General features: G+C 46.5%; 1 protein-coding gene across 4 annotated transcripts; it reads left to right on the forward strand.

The window, feature by feature from the left end:
• The first annotated feature begins 571 nt into the window (after positions 1 to 571).
• LOC309350172 (shootin-1-like) lies at positions 572 to 26117 on the forward strand. 4 transcript variants are annotated; one of them, XM_081876924.1, is made up of 16 exons: positions 572 to 685; positions 2608 to 2660; positions 3312 to 3372; positions 7422 to 7516; positions 7940 to 8096; positions 10327 to 10424; positions 11439 to 11520; positions 12032 to 12126; positions 13419 to 13565; positions 16065 to 16218; positions 16904 to 17048; positions 20030 to 20079; positions 21517 to 21632; positions 23103 to 23156; positions 24323 to 24596; positions 25904 to 26117. In XM_081876924.1, exons 1-16 carry the CDS (start codon positions 649 to 651, stop codon positions 26041 to 26043), a joined length of 1758 nt encoding a protein of 585 aa, XP_081733050.1. In that variant the 5' UTR covers positions 572 to 648; the 3' UTR covers positions 26044 to 26117. The 4 variants fall into 4 exon arrangements, with proteins under 4 accessions (XP_081733050.1, XP_081733051.1, XP_081733052.1 ...); XM_081876925.1 differs by having other exon boundaries at positions 21520 to 21632; XM_081876926.1 differs by lacking the exon at positions 23103 to 23156.
• The last annotated feature ends 1468 nt before the right edge of the window (positions 26118 to 27585 follow it).

Consider the following 27585-nt stretch of genomic DNA (forward strand, 5'->3'; position numbering starts at 1 on the left):
CAGCTTCAGGATCTGTCCTTCCAGTGAGCACTCAGGGCTGATTTCCTTCAGAATGGAGAGGTTTGATCTTCCTGCAGTCCATGGGACTCTCAAGAGTCTCCTCCAGACCAGAATTCAAAAGCATCCATTCTTCGGCAATCAGCCTTCTTGATGGTCCAGCTCTCACTTCCATACATTGCTACTGGGAAAACCAGAGCTTGAACTATACGGACCTTTGTTGGCAAGGTGATGTCTCTGCTTTTTAAGATGCTGTCTAGGTTTGTCATTGCTTTTCTCCCAAGAAGCAGGCGCCTTTTAATTTGATTGTGTATGAGGCGGTAAATCGTATATCTTCTCACCAGAGTTTCGATGAGCGCTGAAATCTGTTGGCCTCTAGCTAGCTTCTGCAAAAGAGAGCTCCTGGCAGCTGTTGCAAATGCAATGACCAGGTCAGTAAAAAGAAAAACCTAGCAGATTTTTTCTTAAAAAACAAAAAGCCCTGTGGCTTCTTGTGACTCGTCTCATGCTGGAGGAGGAGGAGGAGGCGGAGAAGGAGAGGTTTCACTTCCCAATTCTCTGGGGAAGCCTCATCCCTTTCATGCAACTGTGGAGAGAAGGGGCAGAGCAAGCTGTGCAGATCGTGGCTGAGCACAGACAGTCCGGACCAGAATGGAGCCTTTGGTGGAGGATCTCAGCCAGCTGGCAGGTAAGGATGGGAAATCTGCCTGCCTGCCCCAAAAGCAGGTGGAAAGGGTAAGCATGGTAAACACTGTGGCATAGTGGTTAGAGCAGGGGTAGGCAACCTAAGGCCTATGGGCCAGATCCAGCCCAATCACCTTCTCAATCTGGCCCACGGACGGTTTGGGAATCGGCGTGTTTTTACATGAGTAGAATGTGTCCTTTTATTTAAAATGCATCTCTGGGTTATTTGGGGGCATAGGAATTCATTCATATTTTTTTTCAAAAGATAGTCCGCCCCCCCCCCCACAAGGTCTGAGGGACAGTGGACCGGCCCACAGCTGAAAAAGGTTGCTGACCCCTGGGTTAGAGTGTCAGGCTGGGTCCTGGCAGACACGGATTCAAATCCTCCCGCGGCCTCAAAGTTCTTAGGGTTGCCATATTTCATGTGACAATCCAGACACATAAAATAAAACAATCGTTGCTGTTGTTGTTGTTGTTGTTGTTGTTGTTGTTGTTGTTGTTGTTATACCCCACCCATCTGACTGGGTTTCCCCAGCCACTCTGGGCAGCTTCCAGCATATATAAAAACATAGTAAAACATTAAACCTTAAAAGCTTTCCTATACAGGGCTGCCTTCAGATGTCTTCTAGTCAGACAGTTGTCTATTTCCTTGACATCTGATGGGAGGGCGTTCCACAGGGTGGGTGCCATTACTGAGAAGGCCCTCTGCCTGGTTCCCTGTAACCTCACTTCTTGCAATGAGGGAACTGCCAGAAGATCCTTGGAGCTGGACCTCAGTGTTTGGGCTGGATGATGGGGGTGGAGACGCTCCTTCAGGTCTACTGGGCAGAGGCCGTTGGCAGAGTTGTTGAGCTTATTCTGCAAAATCTCAAAAAAAGAGAAGAAGTTTTGAGCTATTTTCCCAGGCATCCAAGCTATTTCCACCTGGGCAATGTTTACAAGGGTTGAATCCCATCTGTGTCTGGGAAATTCCAGGTGTATGGCATGTTAGAGATAACGATCTTTGGACCCCGATCTTTGAGCCGTGGCCACTGATAGCTTTACGATCCCAATCAGTCATTTACTGGGTCCGGCACGCTTCCTTCCGAGCTGCGCAAACAAAGGGCCCAGCATGGCAGCCCTAACTGCAGTGGGCAAGTTATGATTTGTGCCTTGATGGATAACCTAAGATGCTAAGGCAGTGAAGGAAAGAATGAAAAGAATGTTGCCGAAAGAAGGCTGTAAAGGTATAAACTCGAGATGGCCGTGAAGATGTGTGAAGGACTTTGCAGGCACCAATAAATGAACCCGTGGCCTTGGTCTCCCTCACTCCCTGTCTGGGACAAAACAAAATAAAAAAATTCCTTCCAGTAGCACCTTAAAGACCAACTGAGTTAGTTCTAGGTATGAGCTTTCGTGTGCATGCACACTTCTTCAGATACACAACGTCCCTGTCTGGGACGTTGCCTTTTGCTTTGTGCAATAAGGAAGGCCTGGTTGCAATTCTGCTTGTTGCAAGACCTAATTTCCACACATGTGCAAAGCTAAGGTGGGGGAATGCCTCTGTAGGAGCCCGTGCAATTTATCCACCTGCGGACTCCACTTTGGAGGGTCCCTGCTTCGGACGCCACTTGGCCCCAAGTGTTTATGTGGCCTTAAGCATTGCAACTGAAGGAAATCCACTGTATGACTTTGGGCCGGTGACCTCCCTCACAGGGTTGTTGTGAGGACAACGTGGAGAGGGAGAGAGCTGCAAGAACTGAATGTTTCAGAAGGAGAGAGGAGATTTCTAACTAGCGATATGACGATCAAGGACAGATGGGTTGATGGGCTGATGGGAGTTGTAGTCCAGAACATCTGGAGGGTGCCAGGTTGGGGGAGTCTAGCAGAGCCTCAGTGCTGCCCCTGGGCATTTCGTGGCGACGTTCTCTTTCTGTTCTTCTGCAGCCATTTTGGAATCTGACAGTGACTCCGATTCGGAGAAAGATGAAGACGCCGAGGTATGTGGGTCCTTTCATTTTTTAAAATTCATTTTTAAAATATTTGTATATTTGATGCAGTTTCAAGCATGAAAACTTAAAACCATACAATAAAAAGCACACAAAAGGTTTTTTAAAAAATAAAAAAATAAGCTTCTGGTCCTCATGGGGAAAGAATGGGAAATAGGTGTCAGGGTCTGGTTCTGGAGTGGAGCCCCAGAAATCGTGACTCAAAGAAAGTCCTGTTCTCACATCCATTCACTGTGGCTTTCTAATCACTCCCACTGTTTTGCTTCAGAGGGCAGCACTCGAACCCGTGCATTCAGATGATTAGAAAGGAGAACTTTTTGCCAGTAAGAGCTGTCCAACAATGGAATAGACCACCTCCTTTCTTGGAGGTTTTTAAGCTGAGGTTGGGCGACCCTCTGTCAGGGTTGCTTTAGTTGTGATTCCTTCATTGCAGGGGATTGGACTGAATGACCTTTAGGGGTCCCTTGCAGAATTCTATTAATTCTAAATTCGGGGGGGGGCGACAATTTTGAAGTCTGCATGAGCAGCTGTGCTGAGGATAGGGATGGTGGGAATGATTGCTTAGCAAAAGCAACTCTGCTGGCAGGATTGGAATCGGAAACATCAGTGAGCCAGAAACATTTGTTCCCTTCCATCTTCCAGGAAGCGGCTGCTTGTCAGGAAAGGGATGAAGCCAAGAAAAAGCTAGCCGAATTTGAGTATGGTAAGCATGGTCTGTTGGGGTGTTAATGCTCCGAGCCCCTTATGCTCAGATTGCATAGATGTAGAAATCAAACTCTAAATCCCGAAGATGCCACAGTCTCTGCCGATTCTCATTCCAAGGAAACAAAACCTGCTGAACGCCTGGAGCAGGGGACCCCAAACTAAGGCCCGTGGGCAGGATAAGGCCCGAGGGACTTGTTTATCCTGCCCACGGCAACCCCCGCCGCCCGCTCTTACCGGCGCTGCACTGTGCAGCTGCCTACTTCTGGGTCGGAGGAGCACCGGAAATAACTTGTGCACATGCACAAGCATTATTTGCGCATGCGCAAGTGTCATTTCTGGTGCACATCCGGGTCGGAGGAGGCCCGTGCACATGCACACAAGCTATTTCCGGTGCTCCTCCGACCCAAAAGCACACCGGAAATAGCGTGTGTGCACGCATATGGGCATGCGCTCCCAGGCCCTCCGGCCCGCCGCGTGATCAGCACTGGAGACACCAGCCCGAGGTGCGGTAAGTTTGCTGACCCCTGGCCTGGAGCCTCTCGCTGCTCGGAGATTGGGGGGGGGCCTAGCTGTGTCCTGCATTTCCTGCTCCCGACTATTCACAGTGGTGAACCTCAGGATGAGAGGGGGCGATTGCACCCGTGTCCGGCTTGTGGGCATCTCAGAGGACTCTGATCGGGCGTTTTGGGAACCGGGTGCAGAACCAAGTCCCAGGCACATGGGATTTGTGGATGTACTCAGGACACTTCCATTGTTGGCAGCGGACAGTGGGCAGTAGCGACCCCTGAAAGGGCTTCAGGATTCCCTATGCAGCCTGGGACTCACAACAACAACATGAGATGGCAGTGAAGGCCGCTAAGAAGTCCTACTTCTCGGCCTCCATTGCATCCGCTAGCTCTCGCCCGGCGCAATTATTTAGTATAATTCGGTCTTTAACGTCCCTTGAAGGACAGCCAAATTTAAATAATAATCTGACACACAGCTGTGAGGCATTTGCGAGCTTTTTTGCGGAGAAGGTCCTGTTGCTCCGCCATGACCTCCCTGCCAATTTGGATACAATAAAGGAACTGGAGGCCCCTCGACTGTCCTCGGGTCCAGTATTGGACCACTTTGACCGGATATCTCCAGCCGATGTGGACAGACTCCTCCGAGCTGGAAAGCCCACCACCTGTCCTCTTGACCCGTGCCCGTCATGGCTGATTAGAGCGTGTCCAGACGAGGTGCGGGCCCCCCTGGGGGATATCATCAATTTGTCCCTTGGCACCGGGATATTCCCAGGGGAACTGAAGGAGGCAGTGGTGCGCCCGCTCTTAAAGAAAACATCATTAGATCCCTTAGATCTATCCAATTACCGCCCGGTCTCGAATCTTCCATTCCTGGGTAAGGTGATTGAGAGAGCGGTTGCTGAACAGCTTGGTAGGTTTCTGAATGAAACATCTGCTCTGGATCCATTCCAGTCCGGCTTCCGCGCTGGCCATGGGACCGAGACGGCTCTGGTCGCCCTAACAGATGATCTCCGCAGGCAGCTGGATCAAGGCGGGTCGGGGCTGCTGATTCTTCTAGATCTGTCAGCAGCCTTCGACATGGTCGATCATGAACTCCTGGACCACCGCCTTGCCGACGTGGGGATCCAGGGCACAGTCCTTCAATGGCTGCGCTCGTTTCTCTCTGGTCGGGGACAGAGGGTGGCGCTTGGGGGGGAATTGTCATCGCGCCACTCCTTGGTGTGTGGAGTGCCTCAGGGTGCGATTCTCTCCCCGATGCTTTTTAACATCTTTATGCGCCCCCTCGCCCAGCTTGTCCAGAGTTTTGGGCTGGGCTGCCATCAGTATGCTGATGACACCCAACTCTATCTGTTGATGGATGGCCATCCTGACTCGGCCCCGGACACACTGGCGAGATGCCTGGAAGCTGTGGCTGGATGGTTACGTGGGAGCCGGTTGAAGTTAAATCCTTCGAAGACAGAGGTCCTCTGGCTGGGCCGGGACGATATGGGATTGAGGGGGCAACTCCCATCTCTTGCGGGGGTGCAATTAGTGCCAGCACCGTCCGTTAAGAGTTTGGGTGTAATCTTCGATACCTCCCTCTCTATGGAGGCGCAGATTACAGCTATAACAAAGGCGGCATTTTTTCATCTCCGCCAAGCTAAGCAGTTGGCCCCTTATCTCTCTCGCCCTGACCTAGCCACCGTGATCCATGCGACGGTCACCTCCAGACTGGATTATTGTAACTCGCTCTACGTGGGGCTGCCCTTGAGACTGACCCAGAAACTCCAGCGGGTGCAGAATGCCGCGGCGAGACTCCTTATGGGGTCTTCGCTGCGAGACCACATTCATCCGGTACTATACCAGCTGCACTGGCTCCCGGTGGAGTACAGGGTAAGGTTTAAGGTGCTGGTTTTAACCTTTAAAGCCCTATACGGCCTAGGACCCTCGTACCTACGGGACCGCCTCTCCTGGTATGCCCCACAGAGAAACCTACGGTCTGCAAATAATAACATCCTCAAGGTCCCAGGCCTCAGAGAGGTTAGGCTGGCCTCAACTAGAGCCAGGGCCTTCTCGGCTGCGGCTCCAATCTGGTGGAACGCTCTGTCACAAGAGACTAGGGCCCTGCGGGACCTGACATCTTTCCGCAGGGCCTGCAAGACAGAGTTGTTCCACCAGGCCTTTGGTCAGGGCGCAGCCTGACTCCCTCCTCTGGCAACCTGCACAGAATATTGCTTAATCGGTTGCCACTAATTTGATTTTAATTTTTATAATGAATATTTTGAATGTGTGATTATTTGATTATTTGATTATTGTTAGCCGCCCTGAGCCCGGCTTCGGCTGGGGAGGGCGGGATATAAATAAAATTTATTATTATTATTATTATTATGAATCATGACAACACTTTGGAGGTCCCAGGTCGCAAGGTGGTTAGATTGCTCTCAACTAGGACCAGGGCCTTTTCAGTACTGGCCCCAACTTGGTGGAACGCTCTGTCACAAGAGACTAGGGCCCTGTGGGACTTGACGTCTTTCCCTGCGGAAAGATGTCAAGTCCCGCAGGGCCTGCAAGACAGAGCTGTTCCGCCTGGCCTTTGGTTTGGACTCAGTCTGACCCTTATGTTTCCCTCCCCTTATGGTTCTGATCTATGGGCTACTTTTAAAATGAGGCTGCATTTTAAATTGCATTTTAACCTGTATTTTAAATTGGTCCCCCCCCCCCATTACTGCTATGCTTTTACTGTAATTTTACTGGTGTTAGCCGCCCTGAGCCCGGCTCTGGCCGGGGAGAGTGGGGTATAAATAAAATTATTTTATTTTTATTATTATTATTATTAGTGGGGCAATAAGAGGCAAAACTATCAAACTTTGGAAAGCTGGTATCATTGGATCAAGTTCACCAGTTTTGTCGAATGGATTAAACAGAATAGTTTTAATGTGTAAATTAATATGGTTTATTTGTTTGCTTGGTTGTTGTTGTTGTTAATTGAATTTGTATACCGCCTTTCATCCGCAGATCTCAGGGTGGTTCACAACACCTGAATAGTTTAAATAAATGTGCAATTAATGGTTTCTGTTTTGAATTTGATTGTGTATTATTATTGTTATGTATTCAATGGCCTGTGTTGGCCTGAGCTTGAGTCTCCACTAAGGATTCTGAGCTCCTGTGTTCTGATTCAATACATGATGTCCAATCACAGAACATTTCCGGATTTGGGCCTCTGCCATTGGCCCTTGAACTCTGAGTCGTGATTCGCAGCTTGGAAGTTTAGACAGCCAATCACGTTGGAAGTGGGAGTGGCCCAGGCTCTCAGGAATGTATATAAGCAGTTGCTTTGCCCGCTTCCCAGTTATGTAGTTCAATAAAGGTTCTTGCCTCGTGGGAACCCACCTACACTTCAGTTATCTTCCTTAGTGGGTCGTGCAAACTGCCATTCTGAAGGATGCTTATTGCAGGGTAGGCTCACGGGCATTGAGGATGAATTTATGTCACCAAGTGGGGAAAGTCTGGGGAAACAGCTCTAGAGATGATCTTCAGCCTTCCCCCCTCCTTTCATTCCCAGCTTCACAGGCTTTGCTTGCTGAGCTGTCCACCCTGGAAGCAGAGTATGAAATCGAGAAGTCGTGCCGAGAGCAGGCAGAAGCCTACGCAGCCCAGGTGAGACAGGTGACCTGGTGGACATAGCAAGGCATCTAACCTGGGGAACAGCTGTAACTCAGGAGTCTAGCCCTTGCGATGCATGCAAAGAATCCCTGCTCCAATCTCACATACAGCAAATGACTTTAGATACCTATTAGGTCCATAAACTACCATATAGCATATATTCAACACAAAAAACAGGGACAATTTGTTGTTGACAAAGGACAGCTGGACATATAAAGGGCCCCATTACCTTCAGTAGCTGAGAGCCTCATCAAACCTAAATCTGGCCCTGTGTCTCCTGCAGGAGTGAGTTCCATAGTTGAACTCTTTCTTTTATCTGTCCCGCAAGACACCTTGGTTTGCAGCCCAGTCTCTGAGCGACCCTTCCACTGTGATCATCCTGGGCTTACCTTTGCCATTGCATATCGACTCCTGCAGGTGAACAGAGAGAACAAGAAGCTGAAGCGCATCAGCACGGCTTTGCTGCCCATGCTCACCCACCTCCCGGGGGACCTCATCGACCCAGGAAACGAGGAGGAGATCCCCACCGAGCAAGTCCTGGATCCAGTGAGCCAATACCTGCAGCAAATCAAAGGTGAGTCGGGTTGTCGCTTCCCCTCTGGCTCAAAGGCCACCAAGGGGAGCTGCTGCTGCAGGGAGAGGTCTGGGCAGGGACTGTGCAAAGTGCACTGATCCTGCAGCAGTGGAGAAGACCAACCTTGGAGGGAGAGAGGCAGCTACCTTAAGGATGGAGAGGCGGCGTTCAAGAGATGCCTCTCATAATAATTTATTATTTATACCCCGCCCATCTGGCTGGGTTTCCCCAGCCACTCTGGGCGGCTTCCAACAGAACACTAAAATACAATAACCTATTAAACATTAAAAGTTTCCCTAAACAGGGCTGCCTTCAGAAGTCTTCTAAAAGTTTGGTAGTTATTTTTCTCTTTGACATCTGGTGGGAGGGCGTTCCACAGGGCAGGTGCCACCATCGAGAAGGCCCTCTGCCTGGTTCCCTGTAACTTGACTTCTTGCAGTCAGGGAACCACCAGAAGGCCCTCGGTGCTGGACCTCAGTGTCCGGGTAGAATGATGGGGGTGGAGACGCTCCTTTAGGTTTACAGGACCTTCAGGTATACAGTGATACCTCAGGTTAAGTACTTAATTCGTTCTGGAGGTCCGTACTTAACCTGAAACTGTTCTTAACCTGAAGCACCACTTTAGCTAATGGGGCCTCCTGCTGCTGCCGCGCCACCGGAGCCCAATTTCTGTTCTTATCCTGAAGCAAAGTTCTTAACCTGAAGCACTATTTCTGGGTTAGCAGAGTGTGTAACCTGAAGCGTATGTAACCTGAAGCGTATGTAACCTGAGGTACCACTGTACTAGATCTCACACCCCCTTCGGTGCCCTGCTGCAACACAACAGCCCTGCAGTGCTGTCCGAGGTACTGGTAGTTGCTGCCACTCCCCTCCCACTTGCTCCAGCATTGCCAGATGGGAGGGGATCTACTGTTAGAATTCCTGCTCCATGATTGCAGTCATGGGACTGTTGTCTTTCACATGACCATGTATGTTTTGACTCCACAGAGTGGGAAGTGACGGAGATGTTTGTGTTCCTGTGTTCCGTGATGTGGGACTATTGTCCTTTCTTCTTTTTTCTCTTTGCTCTCTGATGCTAGAGAGAGAGGGAGCCATATTGCAGTGCTCCGTGTGTGTTTATATGTAAATAAAAGTAGATTAGCCAAAATGCTGAGGTCTGTCACGCGAACTGCGAAGACTCTGCGGATCCCTAAGTGTGCCGATATCTGTTGGCATCAGTTGCTGTGATGTTCGGGCTGAAGAAAACTTTTGAAGCTCCCAAACGATCGACCAGGAGGGAGAGAACATGTCAGTCGTGCATGTGTCTCTGCCAGGGTCCTACTCGAGTGTAGGCTGAACTCCTGACACCTACAGGGCAGAACTCAGGTCTTTCAAATTTCAGCAAATTTGGTGCCCCCTACCTCTTGCCTTCTGTTCTGCACATGCAACTGTGTGTGTGTGTTTATTCATGCATTGCAGGGGGGGTTGGACTTTCAAGGCCATCCACGTTGGTGGCCCTCGCTGCCTCCTGTGTCAGGGAGTTCCCCTGTTTAACCACGGAATGTGTGAAGAACTTTCTTTTACCTGTCCCGACTTTTCCAACTTTCAGCTGCCAGGAGGTGAAGTCGAGGTGGACTCTAGACACATATAAAAATGCTTTTTGAAAAATATATTGAATTTGCCATAAGCTCACCATCACCATCTAGTGTCACATTTGTATAATGCACTTAAAATGTTTTATTTTCAGCTGTATGGCTGAGTCCCAAGAGTCTGTCCTGTGGTCTGGCTGCTAAGTTGGCTGTTATGTACTGAGTTGAATAGGATCCAAAAGGCAGCAGTCTGATTGGTCCTAGAACAATAGGGTCCAGAATGCAGCAGTCTGATTGGTCCTAGAACAATAGGGTCCAGAATGCAGCAGTCTGATTGGTCCTAGAACAATAGGGTCCAGAATGCAGCAGTCTGATTGGTCCACAGGAGCCACCCAATCCAACTCCAGGTGGAAATGAATCTGCAACCAGATTGGCCTACAGGAGAATCCCGGAATTAGCCAATCACTTGGGCCCATTGTGTAAATAATGTATATAAAGCAGACATTCTGGGGGAACTTCCATTCCTCCTCACCACTATGAGCTGAATAAAGAGCATGAAATCCACTCTCGACTCCGAGTATATTTCATTGGCAACAGTCTCTCCTCTAAGGAGCCAGCTTCCCTCAAATTCACCTTTCCCTTTCTCCTTCTTCTTTATCCAGACCTTCAAGCGAAGGTTTCCCTGCTGCTGGATGAAAAGAAGGAACTGGCCGTGCAAGTGATGGGGCTCCAGGGTCAGGTCCAGCAGCTCCAGGAACAGGTATTGTGGGTTACTCCATGGGCACAGCCAGGATTTATGTTTTCTTTTTTTTGGAAATAATTTTTATTAGTTTACAACAAAAACAAAAACACATACTAATTTCACATCCAATTTTTCACAAATTGTTTCTTTTCTGGACTTCCTTCAGCTTTTCCGTAAATCATCCATAGTCATTATTTAAGTTACGCATTCCTTAGGTTTGTATTGTCATTGTTTATACCCTTCTTTTCTATTCCCTTTAAACAAACTTCTCAATTTTTCACAGTGCTTCTTTAAATCCCTCTAGTGTTATCTGTCCCTCACTTATACTTTCCAGATATTCCACAAATTTCCCCCAGTCCTCAATGAACTTTTGGTCTCTTAAATATCTAATCTTCCCAGTCAATTTATCCAGCTCAGCATAGTTTAACAGCTTCATTCTCCATTCTTCCACCATTGGTATTTCCTGTTGTTTCCATTTCTGGGCCAGTAACACTCTTGCAGCTGTCACTGCATATTGGAAGAATTTACAATCCTTTCTCTTTATCTCATTTCCTAGTATTCCTAACAGAAAGGCCTCTGGTTTCTTTGTAAAAGTATATTTTAGAATCTTCTTCAATTCGTTATATATCCTTTCCCAGAAGCCTTTCACTTTCTTACATTCCCACCACATATGATAAAAAGAACCTTCCTTATCTTTACATTTCCAACACTTGTTACATGTCTTATACATTTTCGCTAATTTTACCGTGTTATATACCATCTGTAAAACATTTTCATAACATTTTCTTTTAACATCATACATGCTGTAAATTTTAAATTTTCTTTCCATAATTTTTCCCAATCCTCAAATTGTATGTTATAGCCAAAATCTCTGGCCCAATTAAGTTGCTTTCTTTTGACCCCCCCAGTCAATTTGAAGTCAAGTTTCGAAATGTTAGAATGATTGTAGAACTATTGAAATGTATATAACTGAAAATCTTAAATAAAAATGAAACAGAAATGAAACAGAAGCAATATCTCCTTTGTGCAAAGGTGGAAGAAGAGCAGTTTGAGAAGCAATCTCTGCAGGCTCTGGTGGTGGAACGCCAGAGGGCTTTGAAGAGGGTCAAACGAGGTGAGTTGTGGGGAAAGGTCACAGGAAGAGCCTATTCTTGCACCCAGAGCTCCCTCCCTTCTTGAGCAGGCATTGACTTCCTTTCCCCCACCTGGTCCAGCACCCTCTTCTCGAAGCAGCCAGCCAGAGGCCCATTATGGGAAACCCTCGAGCAAGATCCGAGTGCGAAAGCCACGCTCCCCTCCTGTGCTTTCCTGGTATTCAGAAGCATGGCTGCCCCCAACTGTGGAGGCAGAGCTTCCAGATGAGCTGATCTCTTTGCGGGGAGATTAAACGACGTTGGCTCTTTGAACTTGCATTCATTCCCCGTTGTTTGTGGGGAGGATAGAGGAAGTTGCACCCAAGCAAATGTCACTCAAGCCGAAGTAAAGTGGGAGCTAGGAAGGAGCAGCAGAGTCGACGCAGAGGGTATCTCAGCCTCTGCTCGCTCCAGGGACACACACGCCTTTCCCTCCCCAACCTTCATTTGATTCGCAGGTGACTGATGTTTCTTCTGCCCTCTCTCTCCCAGTGTCCCGGCTACTCACTGAGGAGTACGGCAAGGTGTCCCAACAGCTGGACCTGGAGGAGGAACTGAGGCAGCAAGCAGAGACCTTTGCCCGCCAGGTAGGAATTCAAGCGGCAAGCCTTTCTCCACAATACCATGCTTCATTTTCCTCTGGCAACCATGAGCCTGTTAGAATTCCTGCTCCATGATTGCAGTCATGGGATTATTGTCTTTCACATGACGGTGTATGTTTTGACTCCACAGAGTGGGATGTGATGGAGACAGGATGTTTGTGTTCCTGTGTTCCGTGAAGTGGGACTATTGTCCTTTGTTCTTTTTCTCTTTGCTGTCTGATGCTAGAGAGAGAGGGAGCCATGTTGCAGTGCTCCGTGTGTTTATGTGTAAATAAAGTAGATTAGCCAAAATGCTGAGTTGCTGAGGTCTGTCACACGCAAGTTGCACAAACCCTATGGATCCCTAAATGTGCTGGTGTCAGTTGGTATCGGTCGCTGTGATGTTCGGGCTGAAGAAAGCTTTTGAAGCTCCCAAACAATCGACCAGGAGGGAGAGAACATGCCAGTCGGGCATGTGTCTATGCCAGGGTCTTACTTGAGTGTAGGCTGAGCTCCTTACAGAGCCAACCACGTGATACAGCAGCAAAAAAAGCTGGTGCTATTCCAGGCTGCCTCAATAGAAGGCTAGTGTCCTGATCAAGGGAAGTCATAGTACCACTCTATTCTGCCTTGGTCAAACCACACCTGGGATACTGTGTCCAGTTCTGGACGCCACAATTTAAGAAGGATGTAGACAAGCTGGAAGGTGTGCAGAGGAGGGCGACCAAGATGATCAAGGGTCTGGAAACCAAGCCTGTTGAGGAATGGTTGATGGAGCTGGGTAGCCTGGAAAAGAAGAGACTGAGAGGAGATAGGAGAGCCATCTTCAAATATCTGAAGGGCTGTCACGTTGAAGATGGAGCATGTTTGTTTTCTCCTGCTCTGGAGGGTAGGACTCGAACCCATGGCTTCAAGTTACAAGGAAGGAGATTCCAATGAAACATAAGAAGAACTTTCTGACAGTAAGAGCTGTTCAACAGGGGAACGGACTCCTTCAGAAGGTGGTAGACTCTCCTTTCTTGGAGGTTTTGAAGCAGAGGTTGGGTGGCCATCTGTCATGGGTACTTTAGCTGAGATTCCTGCATTGCAGGGGGTTGGACTAGATTTCCTTTGGGGGGGTCCCTTCCATCACTCCTATTCTACGATTTGGTACTCTGGACCTCAGGAAGCTGACCGGCAGTCACTCAATGTTCCTCATGGCTTATTTGAGATAAGGGCTCAACTCTGGAAGTGACTGGTTCTAAATTGCAGCTCCTGCTCTAACCACTTAACTCCCACCCCCTTTTCTCATGTCACAGATGCTGGTGAAGCAGAAGGAAGCCAACCGGCAGAGCATGATCCTGATGCAGAATATTGGGCCAGAGACCCAGCTTCTCCAAGCCATGGAAGAGGTGGCCAAGATGACCCGGGAACTGGAAGAAGCCCAGCAAGAGCACCAGGCTAAGGTGGGTTTGGGGCTCCACCTGCCCAAGGACCTCAGCAGAGACTGGTTCCTGCCCTTTCAATCCATCCATCCATCCACTTCCTTTGTTTACAAATTTATTCATTTGGTTTCCCAGCTTAAATTTTTACAGAGATATACCAAACATAAATCATAAAAACGAGATTCCAAGGAATCTCCTGGATTTCCATCCTCCCCTTTGTGGGTCCAATTAATTAATTAATTAATTAATTAATCCTTTCCTTCCGCATCTTTTATGATACTCCAAATCCTTCACCTCTTCCATTATGTCCAGAATTCAACCTTAAACTACAAGTGCTATTCCAATCCTACTAACGATTTTAACTGTTTGCAATGCTCTTTAAGATAAGTTATAAATTTCCCCCATTCCTTATTAAAATTCTGGTCTTCCTGATTTCTGATTCTTCCAGTCATTTTAGCCATTTCAGCATAGTCCATCAACTTGATCTTCCATTCTTCTCTGGTAGGGACCTGATCTTCTTTCCATCTCTGGGCCAGTAACATTCATGCAGCAGTGGTCGCATACATAAATAGTCTTTTCTGTTCCTTTCGGATTTCGGCACCTAGAATTCCTAAAAGGAAGGCTTCAGGCTTTTTAACAAAGGTTGTTTTAAACATTTTTTTTCAACTCATTCGATATCATTTCCCAAAATTCTTTTACTACCTTACATTTCCACCACATATGATAAAAGGTGCCATCTTTTTCCTTACATTTCCAACATCCATTCATTTTCTGTCCAGCCTGCCTGTTTCGCAAAGAAGCCCAGGACATCAAACACCACAGCTGCAAAAACATTGCAATTAAAAAATATTAATGAATTAATTGATCTCATTTATGGATCGCTTCCTGAAATGGCTTGAAGAGTGCCCAGGAAGGCTCGTCTGACTTTTTCATTATATATCTTTGTTGTTGTTGTTGTTTAGTCATTTAGTCGTTTCCTCCTCTTCGTGACCCCTGGACCAGAGCACGTCAGGCACTCCTGTCTTCCACTGCCTCCCGCAGTTTGGTCAAACTCATGCTGGTAGCTTCGAGAACACTATCCAACCATCTCGTCCTCTGTCGTCCCCTTCTCCTTGTGCCCTCCATCTTTCCCAACATCAGGGTCTTTTCCAGGGAGTCTTCTCTTCTCATGAGGTGGCCAAAGTATTGGAGCCTCAGCTTCAGGATCTGTCCTTCTAGTGAGCACTCAGGGCTGATTTCCTTACGAATGGAGAGGTTTGATCTTCTTGCAGTCCATGGGACTCTCAAGAGTCTCCTCCAGCACATATATCTTTAGGCTCCAGAAAATACATTCCACTTCTCCCAGGCTTTGGGCTAGTTAAGCAATCTATGGCATTTAAACAGGGGGGCCGGCAATGTTTTCGTTTGTTACCATGGTGTACATTTTTGTGTTTTTATATTGCAAACCACCCTGTGATCCTCGGATGAAGGGTGGTGTAGAAATTTAAAAAATCATAATGATATGAATATAACGCATCTCAAAGCAATCTCATAATGCATCTTTAAAAGTGCATAGATCAGTTGTATATGTAAAAACCGTTAAAATAGTTTCACATATTAAAACAATTAAAAACCATTACACTTTTAAAAAACCCCACACACAAATATAATTAAAATTAAAACATTCTTTAAAACAATTAAGAAAATCTAAAACGTGTAAAACTCTTAAGAACCCTTAAAACCAGTGCTTTTTTCTGGGGTGGTACGCAGGGGTACGCATACCCCTAAACATTTTGTGAATCTTCGTACTTTGGTCCATTTACTGTATTTATTTTTCCTGATTTGAACTACAAAATGGTGATTTTCTTGAGTCAAAAGGAGAGTACCCCTAAATGGTGTGGTTTTTTTAGGGGGGGAAACCACTGCCTAAAACTGTTTAAAAACAGACACACAGCCTCACAGCTAATCATATGAAGGTTGCCGGGAGCAGAATCTTTCAGCCATCAAATGACTGAACATGAAATGTTTTAAAATTATGCCTAAATGTGAATATTGAGAGAGGCAGACTCCCTTCCTCAACCTTATCGGTTTAGACTGGAATGTGGCAGGGAGTTCCAGAGGTCAACTCTGCAGCATGCGAAGGAAGGACTGCGTCTTGTCTTTCCTGAATCTCCTGCCCATCCGCAGAGGTATCTGGTGAACCAGAGCTGGCACGGGACATTTCGCTGCCTGCGCAAAACCCAACCCAACAATCATAGAATTGTAGAGTTGGAAGGGAACCCCAAAGTCATCTAGCCCAACCCCCTGTAAGGCAAGGAATGCTTTTTCAGAAGTGGTGATGGGGCAGCATCCTTAGAGGGGGCTCTATCCCTGTTGCCCCTCTCAGCATCCCAGCTTGCCTCACCTTGCCTAATGGTGAGTCCTGAGTTCAAGTGTCGCCAGGAGGAAAGCCTCTTTCCTGGCCCACGTCACTCTGATGTCCTGGGGGAAGGGGCTTGGTTTTGGGCTCCCAGTCTGCTCACGTTGCTCCTTGCTCTCCAGGTGAAGGACCTGGAGGCCCAGCTGCTGGGACGGCCGCAGGCGGAAGAACTCCACCGGCTCCTGGCTGCCCTGGCGGCAGCAGAGGAAGAGAAGGTCCGCCTGGGGGAGAGGCTTCGCCGAGCGGAGGAGAGGAACACGGCTCTGGAAGAGAGAGGTACGGCATTTTCAGTTGCATGGATTAGAAACGCAGGATAGGCTATGGTATAGATACAGCCTGTCAGAGATTCTTTCGCTGCAATGATGGCATGGCAGGGGTCAGACTGGTTGACCTTCGGAGGTGCCCTCCAAATTTACTCTTCTGTCATTCTGTGATTCTACGACTTCAGAACCTCGGGATCCAAAAAAAGATCAACATATTACATATTATCAACATATTACTTAAAACTCATTTTCCACAAAATAAAATAGACAAAGTGTTTAAGCCATTCCAATAATAAAGAAAAAAATAACATTAATCTTTACTCTCACCTCGGTATCAGGAAATAACAGGTATAGTCACATCCATTTTTTAAAAGGAGTATTTATAAAGCATCAGCTCCTAAATGAAGATGTCATTTTGCTTAAAGAACTTCCAAAGCCACTTTCCCTGTATTGCTGTACTGAGTCATTCTGCCGTGCAGCCAGCCTCTCTCAGTGTGTCTTTCTGGAGGGAGATGACCCCTTATTTTCCCTTTTCCGTTCTTCAAACTGCTGCAAAAGTGCAAAACCGTTGCAAGGACTGGCCAATCAGTGCTATGCGCAGCCACCCACATCCTTATCAAGGGCTGCCACCCTGCAGAAAAACAAAACAAAGGCCACCTTCTTTGTGGGGGCCTGAGACCCTGCCTTTCTCATTGCAGTGAAATCCCTGGAAGAAGAGGCGAAGGTGACTGGGACCCCGTCTCCCAAAACATGTCCTGAGGCTCCCCTTCCTCCTCCTCCTCCTCCTCCTCCTCCTCCTCCCCCTCCTCCTCCTCTCCCTCCAGCATGTCATGTCCCAGTGGAGTAAGTATCATTTGCCATATATTATTATTATTATTATTATTATTATTATTATTATTATTATTAATGAAATGATTTTAGAATGTTATATCATTTTACTGTTGTTAGCTATTCTTAGCCCGGCTTCGGCTGGGGAGGGCGGGATATAAATAAAATATTATTATTATTATTCATAAACTTTATATGCTGCTTGAATATAATAAAAACCATCAAAGCGGTTGAAATGGAGAGCGAAACCATAAGCTTATCAATAAACACAGATAAAAGCAACTGTTCTAAACACTTGAAAACAATGTTTTTTTTGTTAAATTGTTTTTATTAATTTTCCAATAAAAAACATCCAATTAATATATCATAATCCAATTAAAATAAAAAACTAAAATAACAAAGACCAAATTATCATCCAAATTATAATCATTAATTTTGGGGGGCTTCCCATAGTCTGGACCTTGAAGCGTAGCTCCAAATCTCGATCCTACCTCTCCGTGTCATTTCAGTCATGTTCTCCGGTTCTCAATCATGTCAGACATCATATATCCTTGCATCCATCGAGTACAGCTTTATTTCATAGAATCATAGAATCATAGAGTTGGAAGAGACCCCAAGGGCCATCGAGTCCAACCCCCTGCCAAGCAGGAAACAACATCAGAGCACTCCTGACATATGGTTGTCAAGCCTCTGCTTAAAGACCTCCAAAGAAGGAGACTCCACCACACTCCTTGGCAGCAAATTCCACTGTCGAACAGCTCTTACTGTCAGGAAGTTCTTCCCAATGTTTAGGTGGAATCTTCTGTCTTGTAGTTTGGAACCATTGCTCCGTGTCCGCTTCTCTGGAGCAGCAGAAAACAACCTTTCTCCCTCCTCTATGTGACATCCTTTTATATCTTTGAACATGGCTATCATATCACCCCTTAACCTCCTCTTCTCCAGGCTAAACATGCCCAGCTCCCTTAGCCATTCCTCATAAGGCATCGTTTCCAGGCCTTTGACCATTTTGGTTGCCCTCGTCTGGACACGTTCCAGTTTGTCAGTGTCCTTCTTGAACTGGTGCCCAGAAGTGGACACAGTACTCCAGGTGAGGTCTGACCAGAGCAGAATACAGTGGCACTATTACTTCCCTTGATCTAGATGCTATACTCCTATTGATGCAGCCCAGAATTGCATTGGCTTTTTTAGCTGCCGCGTCACACTGTTGGCTCATGTCAAGTTTGTGGTCAACCAAGACTCCTAGATCCTTTTCACATGTACTGCTCTCAAGCCAGGTGTCACCCATCTTGTATTTGTGCCTCTCATTTTTTTTGCCCAAGTGCAATACTTTACATTTCTCCCTATTAAAATTCATCTTGTTTGTTTTGGCCCAGTTCTCTAATCTGTCAAGGTCGTTTTGAAGTGTGATCCTGTCCTCTGGGGTGTTAGCCACCCCTCCCAGTTTGGTGTCATCTGCAAATTTGATCAGGATGCCCTTGAGATGCCTTGTATATATATCTTTTTTCAACTGTCTTTTTGCCAGCGCAGCTTCCTGTGGCTCCATTCCAATCCAGGCTGATGAGATGAGCCTGTCCAGATATGCAGAATTTTGATCTGTGCTTTAATTGAAATCAATTGAAGCACAGATCAAAATTCTGCATGTCTGGACAGGCTCTTCTCAACAATGAGGCAACCCGAGGGTCATCTAGTCCAACCCGCTGCAAGGCAGAAATCTCAGCTTAAGCATCCATGGCTAGGGCTGCCATATGTCTGGGTTTTCCTGGACATGTCCGGGAATCACTTAGAAAATTGGCATCCGGGCGGATTTTTGCTGAATTGGCAAAATGTCCTGGAAAACATGGACATCTTTAAAAATCAAAGAAAAGCCCCAAATGGTTTTTTTGGGGGGGGGAGACGTTCCCCAAAAATAAAACTCCCCAAAAGAAAAGTTCAACAACTCCGTGTCTGGATTTTCACTTTGGGGAATGTGGCAACCCTCTGCATGGCAGGTGGCCAGCAGATGGCAGAGTGGGGAGACCAACAGCATCATTGTTCTACCTGTTGTGGGGGTTGGACTAGATGGCCCCTGGGTGTCCCTTTCAACTCTCCAATCATGCAATTCTATGATTCCACAGTTGGAAGCAGTGATTCTTCTGAATCCCAGTTGCTGGAAACTACGGGACAGGAGAGTCCTGCTCTCATGCTCATGTTCTGGTTTCCCATGGTGAGCACCTGGTTGGTGTTGTAAACAAAGTCTGCCCTTTTCCCTTATGGGGTATCCAAGAGCCCATATAGAGTCCTTACATGGGTTCCCCATTGGTAGGAGAAAATAACAGAGGCCAACCAGAGAATATTGAGAAGCAAAGCAGCTAGTAAGCCTGATCTTTATTGATCTGTTGCAACAGGGTCCTCACTCCCCACACGCAGGAGGAACCCAGAACCAAGGTGTGCAAGCCCTTATATAGACTTTTGAAATTGCCACCCTGTAGATCAAGACCACCCCCCAGACACATCATACCTACATCACAGAAAGGGCGGTCTACAGCAGAAATCTGAGTGCCTTGTTCACCTCCTGTCTGCCAGGTTACCTGTTTAATGGTCACTTGATTGGATTGCCTAGGGAGCCTGGCCAGTCTTTTGTAATGATAAATACTTAGTTCCTGAGCCAGGTCAGGCTCACACCCTATTCATATCTTAAATGTGCCCTTAAGACAGGATTTGTGAGGAAAGAGACAACAGGGAAATTTCCCACTTTGACCTTGCAGAGAAATAATTGAGGTCAGTTTGGGAATCAAAAATGGTTTCAGGTCGGTCTTCCTGTGCTGATCTATGTATGTGCTTGGTTGGTACACTTATGAACATTTAACATATATCTAAGACCTCAAAATTCCTATCACATTGGCCACGGTAAGACCAGGATGCTGGGTGACACGGACTATGGGCCTGATCCTGCAGGGCTCTTCTGATGTACCTGGACCAGTCTTGACTTTTCTTCTTCCGTTCTTCCATCTCTTTAGCCCCTTGATGGCCCTCAGGCAGAGGAAGGGAAGGCAGCAAGCGAAATGCGGTAAGCGGATCAGGAAGGGAGGGAGGTTTTGGGGTGCGTCCCCCTCAAGCACTTACCTGCGCCGAGCTCAGCTGCAGGGCAGTGACCCGTAGCCAGAAGGTGTCTGGATGCGACCAAGGAAACGGACTGAGGTTGAATCCTGACAAGACAGAAGTACTGTTTTGGGGGGACAGGAAGCGGGCGGGTGTGGAGAACTCCCTGGTCCTGAATGGGGTAACTGTGCCCCTGAAGGACCAGGTGCGCAGCCTGGGAGTCATTCTGGTCTCACAGCTGTCCATGGAGGCACAGGTCAATTCTGTGTCCAGGGCAGCTGTCTCCCAGCTCCATCTGGTACGCAGGCTGAGACCCTATCTGCCTGCGGACTGTCTCGCCAGAGTGGTGCATGCTCTGGTTATCTCCCGCTTGGACTACTGCAATGTGCTCTACATGGGGCTACCTTTGAAGGTGACCCGGAAACCAACTAATCCAGAATGCGGCAGCTAGACTGGTGACCGGAAGTGGCCGCCAAGACCACATAACACCGGTCTTGAAAGACCTACACTGGCTCCCAGTACATTTCCGAGCACAATTCAAAGTGCTGTGCTGATATTTAAAGCCCTAAACGGCCTCGGTCCAGTATCCCTGAAGGAGCATCTCCACCCTCATAGTTCTGCCCGGAAACTGAGATCCAGCGCCGAGGGCCTTCTGGAGGTTCCCTCGCTGCGAGAAGTCAAGTTACAGGGAACCAGGCAGAGGGCCTTCTCGGTGGTGGCACCCACCCTGTGGAATACCCTCCCACCAGATGTCAAAGAGAAAAACAACTACCATACTTTTAGAAGACATCTGTCAGGGCTGTGATTCCCCCATTGCAGGGGGTTGGACTAGATTACTTTTGGGGGTCCCTTCCGACTCTACAATCCCAGATTCTAAGCCAAGCCCTCCTGCTTGAGGTAAAGGTAAAGGGACCCCTGACCATTAGGTCCAGTCGTGACCGACTCTGGGGTTGCAGCGCTCATCTCGCTTTACTGGCCGAGGGAGCCAGCGTACAGATTCCGGTTCATGTGGCCAGCATGGCTAAGTCGCTTCTGGTGAACCAGAGCCGCGCACAGAAACGCCGTTTACCTTCCCGCCGGAGTGGTACCTATTTATCTACTTGCACTTTGACCTACTTTTGAACTGCTAGGTTGGCTGGAGCAGGGACCGAGCAACGGGAGCTCACCCCATCGTGGGGATTTGAACCGCCTTCCTTCTGATTGGCAAGTCCCAGGCTCTGTGGTTTAACCCACAGTGCCACCCCCTGCTTGCGGTACAAGTCTCAAACTGGTGATGGGGAAGGAGGCCCTTTGAAGGAGACTCTTTCGGATGCATCCAGGCTCCCTGGGATGGGGAAAAGACTTAATTGCTGGGTTTTTACCTTTCACCCCATGAAAAATAAATATACCTTTTCCCTCTGGGCAGCAGCAAATTCCTGCACCGATGATGTGAAATCGAAAGCGGTGGAAGAAATGATGGCCAGGATCAAAAGCGGTGTGGTCCTGAGGCCAGCCAGAAAGGACACTGGGGACTTCTCCAAGGTAAAGAAGCAGAGTGGGAGCGCAGAACATAAAAATCTGCCTTAATCAGAGTCATTGGTGCATCTAACTCAATGCTGTCTACCCAGATTGGCAGTAGCAATCCCAGGTTTTTCGTGTGAGCCTCTGACTATTATACAATTCAATGTGTCTTCAGATTCAGTTGTATGTTCCTTGTAAGTTCCCTTGAATCCCTCTTAAAAGAATAAAGACTCCACAATCTTATTCAAAGCCAATAAAAGAAGTTTACTTACATCAGTTCACAGTTGGATTCCTGAAGGCAGACTTAGTTACAAATATGTACATGTGGATCTACCCCATATGGGGGAATAATCCCAGTGCTTCTGCAAGTTGAGAGCTAGCAGAGCAGTCCTAGCTAGAAACTGGTCAAACGAAGAAGGAGGTCAAAAAGAGAGAGGTGTGCTGCGTGACTCGTCCTTTTGTTACCTGGACAGGTAAGGTCAAGCCCACCTTCTATCACATGCAGAAGGAAGGATGCTCCAGCCAGGAGGAACAGGAACAGGAAGTCAAATGGCTGGACCAAACATTCCCTCACATGTCTTCTCTAGCATTACAAGAAATGTTGTACTTGACCGCCTCTCATGGATCACATCCCACAGCCCGTGGTTCTTCTCCTCTTTCTCCTCACAACGGCCCTGCCAGGTAGGCTAGGCTGAGAGGAGACAGCGTTAAATAAGTCGGAGTCAATTGTAACAAAAACTAATCCATTCAAAAGTATGTATTCTGACAAGGATTACAAACACAAATAGAGATTACAAACTCAAACAGAGATTACAAACTCAAACTCATAAGGATATGTATAACACAATAATTTGTTCCAGAATAAAAGATAAGAGTTTATGAGTAGAGATAAGTTCATGTTAGTCTATAGTCAGATTCAACATGAAGCTCTTAGTTTCAATCATTGAGCAGAAGTCAGAAGTCAATTATGGATCAGAAACCAGGACAGGGCCCTGTTTCGATGTATTCACCTTCATCAGCTGGAAGTATCAAATATTACATGAAAATACATTTAAATTCCAAATTATCATAAATTATAAAAAAGTCATAAATCATAAGACAGTATTATACAACATTTGTTTCCTTACCTAATTTTTAAGGGGTCGTGTAAGTTTGAAGAATTCGTATAAATATATCCTGTTATTTTCTACGTTTTTCAGAGATAACAACTGAAAATAATGAATATTAATAATAATTACATGTGTTGAATCAAATTAAATAATCTGAGGCAGCATATAATCATATGATTCCTCAACTAAGTGTGAGAGGAGACAATGGCTGGCCCAAGTCCACTCCATCAGCTTCCTTGCTGAGTGATGATCTGAACCCTGGTCTCCCCTGTCCTCAAGGGATGCTCTAACTGCTACTCCACACTGCCTCTCTCCTTGGAGGAGGAGATGGGAACAAGTTATTTCCTAACAGGCTCCACATCCTTGTCTTCTCCACCTGCAGGCAGCCGCCGTGAGCAAGCGCCGAAGCACCACGATGGAGCTGCAGGGTCTCCTGGTAAGAATTGCCTCTGTGTGTGGATAATAATAATAATAATAATAATAATAATAATAATAATAATATATGGGGTCCAGCACTACAGCAGCATTGCTGGCGGGGGGCATGCCTTGGGTCATTTAATAATTAACCAAATACTCTACATTTGGCCATTGATTTGCTCTTTATTAACAACAAAGAGCAAACATAGAAAAGGGAGGGAGACAGAGACAAAGAATCAAAAATTCAAACCATAAAGCATCAAAGGCTGGAAGGACAAAGAACTATAATTATTATTATTATTATTATTATTATTAATAATAATAATAATAATAATAATAATAATAATAATACCCCGACCCATCTGACTGGGTTGCCCCAGTCACTCTGGGCGGCTTCCAACAAATTATAAAACATCACGTATTAAAAACTTCCCCATACAGATAGTGGTTAATTTCCTTGACATCTGACAGGAAGGCGTTCCACAGGGTGGGCACAACTACTGAGAAGGCAGTTCATCAAGTATTTACTAATACAAGGATTCCCTAATCATAAGGATATATATAAAAAAAAAAATAGAAGTAATTGCTACCTGTGAGTTCCATTATTGTTGAGAATAAGGGCTATATATATTCTTAAATAAGGGACGTGGGTGGCACTGTGGGTTAAACCACAGAGCCTAGGACTTGCCAATCAGAAGGTCGGTGGTTCGAATCCCTGTGACGGGGTGAGCTCCCATTGCTCTGTCCCTGCTCCTGCCAACCTAGCAGTTTGAAAGCACATCAAAGTGCAAGTAGATAAATAGGTACCGCTCCAGCGGGAAGGTAAACGGTGTTTCCGTGCGCTGCTCTGGTTCGCAAGAAGCAGCTTAGTCCTGCTGGCCACATGACCCGGAAGCTGTACGCTGGCTCCCTCGGCCAATAAAGCGAGATGAGCGCCACAACCCCAGAGTCGTCTGCAACTGGACCTAATGGTCAGGGGTCCCTTTACCTTTACCTAATTTTTCATTAATAACAATCCAATGGAGGCCACACTAATACAATGCCAAATCACAATACAATCAAAAGAGCCAATTAAACAGTTCCAAATTAAACATTTTTGGATAACTTCCCATGTTCTAGCTATCAGGAGTTGATGTTGTTCCTTGATCCTGCGCCCATTTTCTTAATTAATTCCGACCTTCTCAGGCTCAGAGCGGCACCAGGAGTCCGGTGCGGAGATCAAGCCGACGTCAAGGCAGCCAGAGGAAGCTCACAGACAACCAGCTGGAGTCCATCCTGCAGAGACGTCGCCGGATGGTAGACTGCCCAGCGCAGGGCCAAGTCCCACAACTGCAACCTGTCGTGACCACAAAACACATCACGTCCGTTGGAGTTCGGGAGGCCAGGGCGGGTGTCCTCTCTGCTACAGACCCACATCCTTCCACAAAGAGCTCTGGGGATCTTGGCAAAAGTCCAACAGGTGGGCAAGCTTCTTGCTGAAACCGGGGTGGAATCTAGACACATATTTTAAAAACGTGAAAATACTTTTTTTAAAAAAACGTTTTGAAAAATATATCGAATTTCCCATGACTCAGCATCGCCCTCTAGTGTTGCATTTGTATAATGCACTTTACAACACATTTAAAATGTTTTATTTGCAGCTGTAGAGCTGAGTCCCAGCTGCCCTCGTCAGCCAGGAAGGAACAAGGAGCCCGGTCCCCGGCAAAATAGCTGTCCCTGGCTCCTCCTTACTTTTGCCAGTTGTTGGTGAAAGGTGTCAAGATGCTGTGAGTCGCCTGAGGGACTTGGCAGTGCCAGATCATAGAATCATAGAATCATAGAATCATAGAATCATAGAATCATAGAGTTGGAAGACCCCAAGGGCCATCGAGTCCAACCCCCTGCCAAGCAGGAAACACCATCAGAGCACTCCTGACATATGGTTGTCAAGCCTCTGCTTAAAGACCTCCAAAGAAGGAGACTCCACCACACTCTTGGGCAGCAAATTCCACTGTCGATTACCAAATTTTGTTGATTACCAAATAGGTATCAGTCTATAGGCACGCGCCAATGGATTAAAATGATATTGATTTGAGCTTGCAAGAAAATTACAGAAACGTATTAGGAGATAATTTGCAAGGGGGCCACTGAGATTTTGACTGCCTAGGGGCCTCCACAGGGTTCAATCCAGCACATTAGGAACAAATGGTTAACATGTGATAAGTAAGGCAGCCTGCGGTCAACATGTATGTAATTAGGACAATCTTGCAATAAAAATGTAGTGCTTATACATCAATAAATTTATATGGGGGGCAGCTTTTGGCCATATTTGCACAATGAGTAACATAGGAAGTGGAATGATAATATGTTATTAAGGTAAATGTGATATGCTAGGGGTCAGCAAACTTTTTCGGCAGGGGGCCAGTCCGCTGTCCCTCAGACCTTGTGGGGGGCAGGACTATATCGGGGGGGGGGGGTGTGAACAAATCCCTATGCTCCACAAATAACCCAGAGATGCATTTTAAATAAAAGGACACATTCTACTCATGTAAAAACACACTGATTCCTGGACAGTCCACAGGCAGGATTGAGAAGGCGATTGGGCCGGATCCGCCCCCCAGGCCTTAGTTTGCCTACCCATGAGATACGCTGTAAACTCTGCTTGCTCTTTGCAAGTGTGTATCAATAAAATTTTACTATTTCAGCAATTTTGTCCAGATCATTTTATTTAAAGGATCCTGGTTTTTTTAATCTCTCACAATGACCAACATCTCTTTGTTCTCTAAGGTGACCCTGGCAACCTGGAAGCTACGATCCCACCATGTTCAGAGGAAGAGCCTGCCCTCGCTCAGTCGCAGCTCAGAGTAGCACCCCTTCAGATGAGCAGAAGGATCGCACTCGCGTCAGGGAGTCGAGATCCCCCCTGAAGCAGCCTGAAACTATATTATGAGGCTGCCTGTATTGCTTTGATTTGGGACTGGATTAAATTAGAAAATACAGATTTGCTAAACCTTGAAGGACATGATAATAGATTGGGATGGCATGCGTACTTGTGGTATGACAAAGGGAAAGTGCACAAAGGATAATCATATAATTAGGAGATCATTTCTAACAGTCTGGGAAAGATATAAAGATTAACTAGAACAGAAAACTCTGTTGTGGTTGTCGCCAATAGAAGCAGTATCAATAAAAAATAATAATAATAAAAGAAAATGGTTTACATATAGAGATATTTTAGATCTCAGGGGAAACGTCTTAAGAGAATAAGTTCAGATATATAAGTTTTAAATGAGAAATAAGATTAAATAAAGTAAAAGTGGATGGCTAATTGGTAAAAGAGAGAATGGAAAATTACAGTATATTAAGATAAGTTATAAGGATAAAAACAAGGAAGAAGGATTTGCTGGAATATCTATTTGAAGTAGAATACAAAGAGGGGAGGTGTGAGGAGGTCAAGGAAATAAGTTAAGGAAGGGAATTATATTAAGGTTGGGTTTTTTTATTGTATCTTTTTTTGTCTTTTTTTCTTTTTGGCTGTTTTTTGCTTTTTTATTTCTTTATTTTACTTTTCTTTTGGATATGTTGTATTTCTGTATTCTGTGTTCCTTTTTGTATTTTTTTTTGAAAATTTGAATAAATATTATTTGGGGGGGGGGAAATACATACAGTATAGAGATATTTTAATAGAAAAGGAAGGGACATTAAAACTGAAAGATTTTGAAGAGATTCGAGAAAACGTTAATGATTGGTTGCAGTACAGTGGTACCTCGGGTTACAGACTCTTCAGGTTACGCGTTTTCAGGTTGCGCACTGCGCCAAACCCGGAAGTACCGGAATGGGTTACTTTCGGGGTTTGGCGCTCGCGCATGCGCAGAAGCACTAAATTGCAACCAGCGCATGTGCAGACGCAGCACTGCAAGTTGCGAAAGCTGCAGGTTGCGAACTTGCCTCCCGCACGGATCACGTTCGCAACCCAAGGTTCCACTGTACCTTCAATTAATTGAGGTATTTAAAGAAGATAATAAGAAAGGATTTAATTACACTCTATCTAGTTTTCAAAGAGAAATTATAGAGGACAATATAGAGGTACAATTTGTTGCTCAGAGTAGCACCCCTTCAGATGAGCAGGATGATCGCGCTCACCTTAGGGAGTCGGGATCCCGCCCCCGCCCCCCCGAAACAGCCTGCAAGTCGCCCCATCTCCCAGAGCCATTTCCCCAGCCTCTTGCCAATGGCAAAGTGATGAAGACAAGCACAAGATAAACGCGAAGCAAATTGTTCCGTTGCAGCGGAGCCTGAATTCATTTGCCCAGGAGTCTTCCTCCCTCGCCTGATTTTGGGGTGCTCAGGTCCCTTTCCTGGTAGACGCAGCTCTTTGCATCATGTGGAGCTGCTCTGAACTGGGACACGGGTCTGTAAGAAGTTCAGCAGGTGGAGCTTTCGGCTCATAGCAGCCTCACATAGTGCAA

Source organism: Podarcis erhardii, assembly GCF_964252035.2.
Source record: "Podarcis erhardii genome assembly, chromosome: 9".
Lineage (NCBI taxonomy): Eukaryota > Metazoa > Chordata > Lepidosauria > Squamata > Lacertidae > Podarcis > Podarcis erhardii.